This window comes from Brassica oleracea, chromosome C2 (assembly GCF_000695525.1).
Source record: "Brassica oleracea var. oleracea cultivar TO1000 chromosome C2, BOL, whole genome shotgun sequence".
Classification (NCBI taxonomy): Eukaryota; Viridiplantae; Streptophyta; class Magnoliopsida; order Brassicales; family Brassicaceae; genus Brassica; species Brassica oleracea.
Genome location: NC_027749.1, coordinates 4,033,612 through 4,042,589, shown reverse-complemented (window position 1 = coordinate 4,042,589; position 8,978 = coordinate 4,033,612). Strand labels below are relative to the sequence as shown.

Sequence of the window (8,978 nt, the reverse complement as noted above, 5' to 3'; positions counted from 1 at the left end):
TAAGTTTTCCTTAAGTATACGACTAAAAACATTATAATGACATGTATCAATTCGATGGTTGATTTGAAAGTTTTCAAAACCATATGGAAGATAAAAGTCAAAATAATTCAACTGTGAAAACAATACTGTTCACTTTTTTCAAGAATGTGTTCAATGAAAAAATAAGGTTTTTATGTCATAATTTGTTTAATGTCCAATCCGATCAACCAATGATGTATTAATTATAGTTTTGTTATATTATTTTTAATAAAAATTGGTCCGTTCCATCGGAAAGAAATTATATAATAACAACAAAAAATATTTTATATATATAAATAAAATGATCACATATATAAAAAAACTATCAATAATATATACAAATAAACTCACCCTGCGCAAGGCGCATGTCTTATCCTAGTAACATATGTAATATGCAAGTATGCATGCGAATTGTAATGCAGGTAGATACATCATACATGCGTGAGTATTTTTCGTACGTTTTGAATGCGTGGGTATTTTTCGTCGTTGATCGATTAAATAAAAACTAGAGCTCGGGTGTTAATTTTTATATTTTTTTATAAATTGTTTGATAAAATTTCTAAACACATAAGTTATTTGGATTTTTTTTAGATGTCTACAAACCTATCCGGATCCGGAAAGATCAGAGTCCGAACCCCATCCGAGAATTTATAGTATCCTAAAAAAGTTTAATTTTAAACCCAAAAATCTGATATCCCAAAATCCAATACCCAAAAAACCGTTATGTACCCAAACGGGTACCTGAATGTTCTTGTCTAACTGATTTTGTAAACAAATAAAAAATTTACTAATCGGTTGAATTCTTGTCATGAATGAATCAATTTCATTCAAACTTATGAAATTATTTTGGTTAACACGTAAAATAAATATTATCGAATTATTATAGTAAATATAATTAATTATAAAGAGTAAAAAAGGAATATAAAAGATATAATAAAACACTTAAAAATAGGTAAGTTCTATTTTGTACTCTGTAATAAATGAAGTCGAATTATTTAAAAAAGACAATATATAAAGTGGTTTAAATTAGTTAAAAAGGAACGAAGAAAATGTAAGAAATCACTATAAAATGGGTAAATATTTTTTTGTACTTCAATTTTAATAGAATAGATTAAATGTTGAAAATGAAGATTGATTGTCTATTTTAAATGAAGATTTTGTTAAGATATGTCTTTATTTAAAATAATTATTAATGATGACCATATATAAATTAATTGATTGTTTATTTAAGGAAATGTTTTTTATTTTAATATGTAAATGTGATATTAAGATGAAATATAGGATTAGTTAGATTTTTAGTGGCATTTGTTGTAATTAAATTGTTAATTTAAGGTTTAATTCATTTTTGCACTTTAGTTTATAGATAGATATATTAGGTAATATAATTATAGTGTTGGTGTGTTTTTGTTGGCAAATATACTGGTTTCCAAATATTTTGTTGATTAACCAAATATTTCTGCAAGTGAAGGGATTCAATCGGAAAATTGATTGTCTATATATTGATAATCATTAAATAGTTTTGATTTTTAATATATGCAGATCTAATATTGCTTGTAAGTAGGATCATGTTTATTAACAAAGATTTTATAAATTCTATTTTCAAATTTAAGTTTGATTGATCCACAAGTCTAGGTGTGGCTATGTTCAAAATGTTGTGTATACTGATAATAATTTAAATATTATAATTGTTAATATAAAATTTTATATTATACATTGATTTGTATGGTTTATATGAATTTAGTAGAAAAGGGGTTCAAACATAATGATATAACCTTTGTACATTTGATGTATACATACATTTGTTTGCTTTGTAAATGACATACAAATATATTTCTATACAAAAATAACTAAGTAAACGCTGATATTGCTATGTATGCAGGTTCCATTAGTATGAAGTGAGGGATAAAGCAATGGAGAGACTTCTAAAAAAGAAAGTATAGATATCAGAGAAGTCGACTTTTAAGCAAATAACATTTCTTTTTCTGCTAAAGGTAAAATTAGGAAATACATTTATAAATCTGTAAAAGACAAAGGAAACTTGAAAATAGATTTATCAAATTTATAAATGGCATGAAGTTGTAAATAACTTTTAAAAATTAAGGAGCATTTTTATTTTGTACTCTTTTTTTTAATAGATTGGATGGAGCGTTAGTTCATTTAAATTTGTTGAAATAATTAAGAAGGGAGTGTAGAGGTCGATGGTCCACCATAAATGTTTTGATGTTTGAACGTGAGAATGAGAGTATATGGTAGGTGGTATTTATTAATAAAAAATCCTGAAATTCAATCATTATGAGTGTGACGTTGCTTTGGTGAAGTCTATCGGCAATGGATTTCATCACCATGATGCCATCATTATATCACCGTTTAGTTTTCCAATTCTTATGTGAAAAGTTTGAGTGAATAAAAATGGAAAACAAATGTTTTTTTGGCTACGAATGGAAAACGAACTTCATTGAGAGACATCAGAGGAATTGACCCACAAACCTATATAGCGACTAGACGGATTTGTTTCCCAATGCATTAGAAGTATGGTTTGACGAGTATGTTGGATTTTAAGAAACTGTATCATGAAAACTACTCCCTCCGTTCCTTAATTATAGATTTTTTAGAAAAAATTTGTTTCAGAAAGATGTATTTTTTGTGTTTTCTATGAAAAAATTGTAAAATTCAAGAAAATTAATTGACTTTATTGAATTACTATTGGTTAAAAATTATTGAAAATTGAAAACTATAGAAAATGATACATTTATTATGGTAGTTTAATGTGTTTTCTTAATATGTGTGAAAATTCTAAAAAATATATCTTTTAGGAACGGAGAGAGTATCCTGGTCTGTCATAAAAATTACGAGCTTAGCAAGATATGAGGTTAAATATCAAGTGGTATATATTAAACTTTCATATTTTCATCAAAATATGTCAAAATAAACAGAGAAAAGTATGTTCACAATTGTAATCTTTAATTACATATGTACTTTTACACCTAATCATCCACTAAACTGCAACACCGAGGCCAAACCCAAACAAACAAACAAAAAACAATTAAAAACAACAAGAGAAGAAAAAAAAACTAAAAGTTAAAGAAGATCAAATGTCCATGAATCATGATCTAAAACCATTCTTGAACATCCGCTTCCAACCACACTATCATCGTGATCATTCATAAACAATTCCAAGCTGCTCAAATCATTGATGTCCCACAAGTTCATCGTATCAACATTGTTATTGAACTTTCCGTCTTTGTAATTAATGTCACCCCCTGACGAATCATCGGATGAGAGCCACTTGAGGTCAACAATCTCCATTTCATCAAGAAACTTTGAGAACTCATCACCTGGTAGTGATGATATGCACGACGAGGTAGGAGAGGAAGACGAAGATGGTGAAGTGGAGTTACTAATGTTAATGTTGGCATTACCATCACTAGTATGATGGTGAGCAGAAGAGATGTCCACAAATATCTCATGTGGATTGAGTAATGGGATATCATCAATGCAAAACCCATCATCAGTAGAAATGGGTGTGTTGTTCTTGTCCAAATGTTTCCCTAGTTGATGTTGTTGATCTTCTTCTTTTCTAGTTTGTTGATCTTCTTGGCCTTGGTTTCTTTTCTTCTCATCACGAGACACTAAGCTTTTCTTTGTCCCCTGAGCTTGTTGCTGCGCACCTTCTTGTTCAGAGAGAGGCTTATGGGTCATAGGGTCAATACCCATCTTCCTTAGTTTTTTCTTTATGTGTGTGTTCCAGTGGTTCTTAATTTCATTATCAGTTCTTCCTGGTAGATGAGAGGCAATCTTTGACCATCTGCACAAAAAATAAAAATAAAATATTTGAAAATTTTATAAGTGTGATTTTAACTAATGATTTCGACTGTTCAAACATTTTCATCACACCGACTTAATTAAAGTACTGGGGTTAAAAAGAAAATATGAGTAAATAAAGATGTGGATTAGCCAATCTCTTTCATGCAAAAAAGTGATAAAGTTAATTTGCGTCATATAATGACTTTTGTGTTTCTCCAATACCCTTAATAATATTGAAATCAAATGGCCATAATCTTTAAATATTTTATTATATTATTAGTTAGTTACAATGTCAAGTTAACGTAAGTAAATTATGTTTATAATATGAAATAACAATTATTTTGAAGAAAAAGAGAGCAAACCTATTGCCAAGTTGGGCATGAAGATCAATGATCATCTGCTCTTCATTTTCTGATAAAAGACCTCTTTTTAAATCAGGTCTCAAATAATTTATCCATCTTAATCTGCAGCTTTTACCACACCTCAATAGTCCTGCATTTAGTTAATTAACCAAAGTAATTACATTAACAATTGGACTGATTGAAAGTTAAAACCATACGAAATATATTTTGACTAGGAAGGAAGCACTAAACAAAAAGCCAAAAACAAAACAAAAAAATTGATCAAGATCAAATAATAACGTGTGAGGACCACGAATATCAAGCACTATGTTTTTTTGAGACTTTTGTTTTTAGGTCCAACCGATAGAGAAATATTCTATTTTAAAAAGGAAAGTTAAGAATTCATATGATTCTTCTGCATCAAAATTGTTTCTTGAAAATAATTTCTAAAGGTATATTTGATTGTTGGTGAACATCTATACTAGCATGCATATACCAAAATAACTAATGCAAATTAATTTACACAAAAGTAGAGAAAATATTACTATAAAAACTGCTGACAAGAAGAAAGTAGAGAAATATAAATTACTAGTAATAAAATTGGACGTTTTAAGGAAGTGAAACTTTTAAAATACGAGATCCTAAATAAGAGCATCAGTTTCGTCGGTGTAGAGAAATAGCACCCAAAAAATAGCATCAGTTGGTGTAGAGAAAGGCTAAACACACAAGAAGCAAGAAAGTGAACTTTTACACATGAGAAATCCCAAAAGATGTCGTTTAAGGAGGAAATAAAGAGAGAAAATCGACCAGAAAGTTTGGGAAGAGCTCTCCAACAGCATTGGCCATTGGTGAGGATGAAGTTGATGAGCTTCTTGTCTTCTTCAACAGTCCATGGCCCTTTCTTCAAGCCTACTTTGTCACAGCATGGTTGCCTCCCCATCTCTCTCCTCTCTCTATATATATTTTTCTTACTTTATATAGTCTAGAGATGTGCTCAAATATATCTAATATACTGACAATGTTGTATTTCCAAGACTCAAGAAGAAACACAACAACCTATATATAAAGACTAGAGTGAAGAGGTTTCAAAAGCATGTTTGTGACTTTGTGGACCTACATTTCTTCTCGTATATTCTATCAATTATAGATTTTATATCCAACCTTATAATGTTATTAATCCGTATTTTCCGTATGGTCAATAAGTGTTTATTAATCAGTTTATCGATATTTAATCATAGGCATATCGGTTTAGTGGCTATCTGATTTGTACCAACATGACATACAATTATTATCTAACAGAAACCATCAGACTAAGAAAATGGCGAGTTACATTATTGAGGGTAATGAAACTCTGGGATCTATTATTTAAGCATATGTAAATACGTCATTTGGTAAATGTATCAGTGAACAAATTACGTATATATGCACGCATTTTTGGGTGAAAAACTTGCATATTTATTTCTAATTCCCTGTTTTTCTTGCAACATAAATAAAGTCAGTACTATTCCTATGGATCTCATCTTCTTCAAGCTAAGGGCGTTAAGAATCAGGTTAATGGCTCTTGATGATTGATAAGTTAGATTAGAACCCTAACCGGTTCTTCTCCCGGAGCGAACATCATATCGGGAATCGATAAATCTTTTTCTGTATCGGGTGAATTTACGAAACCATTTCTAGAGAAAATTGTGGTCGTGTTTAAGGACGAAAACTTTCCTCGTTATTGGAAAAACATTTCACAACTTTCAAAATATCATATCAAAGATATACATAATGGGGCTACTAGCACAAGTGAAGACATTTGGGCTTCTATTTTCCACTTCTGGATCTTCTTCACCAACAAAATTCGAGCCTTCAATTTAATAAGCCCATATAAAAGCCCATATAAAAAACGCACTAGATGTTAGATTCCGATTCCGATACGCAAACTGAAAGACTTGAGCTAAACAAAAGTCTGGACGTACACGTGGCACTCATCTCCTATATAAATAAAAAAAGCACGATTCTTCTTCCGCCTCCCTCAACAGAAACCACTTCCTCATTAACCCTAAGCATCTGCGAAACTCGATCTACAGCAGATCTCTCTCTCCAGCTCCTCCCCAATCTCCAACAGGTAAACAAAAATTCAATTAATCACAATCCCCAATTCCCCACCCGATCTGAATCCTCAATCGATTTTGATTTTTGATTCCAGGGGAGATTCGATCGAAGATGGTGTCCGACGCTAGCAAGAAGAAGGCTCTCCAGAAGAAAGCCGCCGCCGCCGCCAAAAGAGGCGGTAAAGCCGCCGCCGCCGCCGCTTCTAAGTCCGCCGCCACTTCCTCAAACGGAGTTGACACCTTGTCGAGCGGCGTCGATGCTATTCAGATATCGGACCGGACCTGTACCGGAATCCTCTGCTCTCATCCACAGTCCAGAGATATTCGTGTAAGTCCTTAGAGACTCTTTTTTCCTTGTGAATCAGAAAAAAAATAATAATTAAATTAGATTTTTGATTGATTGCGCAGATTGAATCTTTGTCTGTTACGTTTCATGGTTACGACCTCATTGTTGATTCGATGCTGGAGCTTAACTATGGGAGACGCTACGGTCTCCTCGGGCTGAACGGTTGTGGGAAGTCTACTCTTTTAACTTCGATTGGGCTCAGGGAGCTCCCGATTCCTGATCACATGGACATCTACCATCTCTCCCACGAGATTGAGGCCACTGACATGACCTCGCTTGAGGCTGTGATGAGCTGTGACGAGGAGAGGTTGAAGCTGGAGAAGGAAATTGAGACTCTTGTTGAACAGGTTTTTGTAGAATTGGTGTTTTGGTTTCGATGTTTTTTTTTTTTTTTTTTGCTGATTTTATAGGTTTTTGGTATTAGGATGATGGAGGCGGGGAGAGGCTTGACACCATCTATGAGAGGTTGGAAGCCATGGATGCTTCTACTGCGGAGAAGCGTGCTGCTGAGATTCTGTTTGGTCTTGGTTTCGACAAGGAGATGCAGGCTAAGAAGACTAAGGATTTTTCTGGTGGGTGGAGGATGAGAATTGCGTTGGCGAGAGCTCTCTTCATTATGCCGACTATCCTTTTGCTTGATGAGCCGACTAATCATTTAGGTTTGTCTTCTTCTTTCTTGCTTTCGATTGGTTTCTGTTTTGTGTTTCATTAGTATATTTTTACTCCCTCCTTTTATTTTTAAGTGTAGTTGTAGATTTTAAAAATCTGTTTAATTATAAGTGTTCTATATTTTCAATTCATATGTTTTGTAGTTTTTTTACTTAATTCGTAAGCGGAGGGAGAGTATTATTATTATTTTTTCTGATATTTGTGCTGAATATTATTTCTCTCTTGCAATAGATTTGGAAGCTTGTGTCTGGTTAGAGGAAAGCCTGAAGAACTTTGAACGTATCCTTGTGGTGGTATCCCACTCACAGGATTTTTTGAATGGAGTCTGCACAAACATCATCCACATGCAAAGCAAGCAGCTCAAGTACTACACTGGTAACTTCGACCAGTACTGCCAGACCCGTTCCGAGCTAGAAGAGAACCAGATGAAACAGTACCGATGGGAGCAGGAGCAGATCTCCCACATGAAGGAGTACATTGCTCGGTTCGGTCACGGTTCAGCCAAACTAGCTCGCCAAGCACAGAGTAAGGAGAAGACTTTGGCAAAAATGGAGAGAGGTGGGCTCACGGAGAAGGTGGCAAGAGACAGTGTTCTCGTTTTCCGTTTTGCTGACGTCGGGAAGCTTCCACCGCCAGTGCTTCAGTTTGTGGAAGTCTCTTTTGGGTACACACCGGACTACCTTATATACAAGAACATCGACTTTGGTGTTGACTTGGACTCGAGGGTGGCCCTTGTTGGTCCCAATGGAGCTGGGAAGAGTACTCTTTTGAAGCTCATGACTGGTGAGCTGCACCCGACTGAAGGAATGGTGAGGCGTCACAACCACTTGAAGATTGCTCAGTACCATCAGCATCTGGCTGAGAAGCTAGACCTGGAAGTCCCTGCACTCATCTACATGATGAACGAGTTTCCCGGCAACGAAGAGGAGAAGATGAGAGCTGCTATTGGCAGGTTTGGTCTAACCGGTAAGGCACAAGTGATGCCGATGAAGAATCTATCTGATGGACAGAGGAGCCGTGTGATATTCGCGTGGTTGGCTTACAAGCAGCCTAACATGCTTCTGTTGGATGAGCCGACTAATCATTTGGATATTGAGACAATTGACTCTCTTGCCGAGGCGTTGAACGAGTGGGATGGTGGTCTGGTTCTGGTGAGTCACGACTTCAGGTTGATTAACCAAGTGGCTCATGAGATATGGGTGTGTGAGAAGCAGTGCATCACTAAATGGAATGGTGACATTATGGACTTCAAGAAGCATCTCAAGGCTAAAGCTGGGATTGAAGATTGAAGATAAAGTCAAGTCAGAGGACTTGATTGGGTCAGGGCTAGAGAGTGAGGGGGATTTTGTTTGGTGATGGTTTTGGGAATGGTTATGAACGACACCACACTCGTGATCTCTGCACTTCTTGCTCATTAAGAGGTCAGTGATTCTTCTATATTAGTATTATTATCATCATCAATCTGCACTTTTATTTTATTGTTTTTGGCCTTTTTGAAGGAGACACAGAGATGTATTTTTTTAATAATTATTAAAAGACTGAAATGTTGAGGATTATGGTACTATTTAATATTATTAAATTTAGAAAAAGCATGTGTGATTGTGGTGTTTATCAGATAGTATTTTTGATTAGGGTTTAGCTGATGCAGAGACCAAAGCTTGAAATAGGTTCAATCCAAAAAAAAACATGATTAAAATTAATCGA

At 34.2% G+C, this 8,978-nt stretch overlaps 2 protein-coding genes across 2 annotated transcripts; one reads left to right on the top strand and one right to left on the bottom strand.

Annotated features, from left to right (window-relative positions):
- Positions 1–2,944: 2,944 nt before the first annotated feature.
- LOC106324949 (myb-related protein 308-like) lies at positions 2,945–5,218 on the bottom strand. Its single transcript, XM_013762950.1, has 3 exons — positions 4,971–5,218; positions 4,185–4,314; positions 2,945–3,823 (listed from the first exon to the last, which is right to left on the bottom strand). The coding sequence occupies exons 1-3, from the start codon at positions 5,101–5,103 to the stop codon at positions 3,097–3,099; spliced, it is 990 nt and encodes a 329-aa protein (XP_013618404.1). The 5' UTR covers positions 5,104–5,218; the 3' UTR covers positions 2,945–3,096.
- A 922-nt stretch (positions 5,219–6,140) lies between these two features.
- LOC106327331 (ABC transporter F family member 1) lies at positions 6,141–8,830 on the top strand. Its single transcript, XM_013765458.1, has 5 exons — positions 6,141–6,273; positions 6,355–6,587; positions 6,668–6,952; positions 7,030–7,264; positions 7,506–8,830. Exons 2-5 carry the CDS (start codon positions 6,372–6,374, stop codon positions 8,561–8,563), a joined length of 1,794 nt encoding a protein of 597 aa, XP_013620912.1. The 5' UTR covers positions 6,141–6,273; positions 6,355–6,371; the 3' UTR covers positions 8,564–8,830.
- The last annotated feature ends 148 nt before the right edge of the window (positions 8,831–8,978 follow it).

Bases quoted from the DNA above. Each gene is read 5' to 3' on its own strand.
- LOC106327331 (XM_013765458.1), top strand. From the start codon at position 6,372: ATGGTGTCCGACGCTAGCAAGAAGAAGGCTCTCCAGAAGAAAGCCGCC. The intron at 6,953-7,029 runs GTTTTTGTAGAA...TTTTGGTATTAG, and splicing joins TTGAGACTCTTGTTGAACAG to GATGATGGAGGCGGGGAGAG. The intron at 7,265-7,505 runs GTTTGTCTTCTT...CTCTTGCAATAG, and splicing joins TGAGCCGACTAATCATTTAG to ATTTGGAAGCTTGTGTCTGG.
- LOC106324949 (XM_013762950.1), bottom strand. From the start codon at position 5,103: ATGGGGAGGCAACCATGCTGTGACAAAGTAGGCTTGAAGAAAGGGCCA. The intron at 4,315-4,970 runs GTCGATTTTCTC...AACTAAATGCAG, and splicing joins AGCTCTTCCCAAACTTTCTG to GACTATTGAGGTGTGGTAAA. The intron at 3,824-4,184 runs GTTTGCTCTCTT...TTTTTTGTGCAG, and splicing joins CATGCCCAACTTGGCAATAG to ATGGTCAAAGATTGCCTCTC.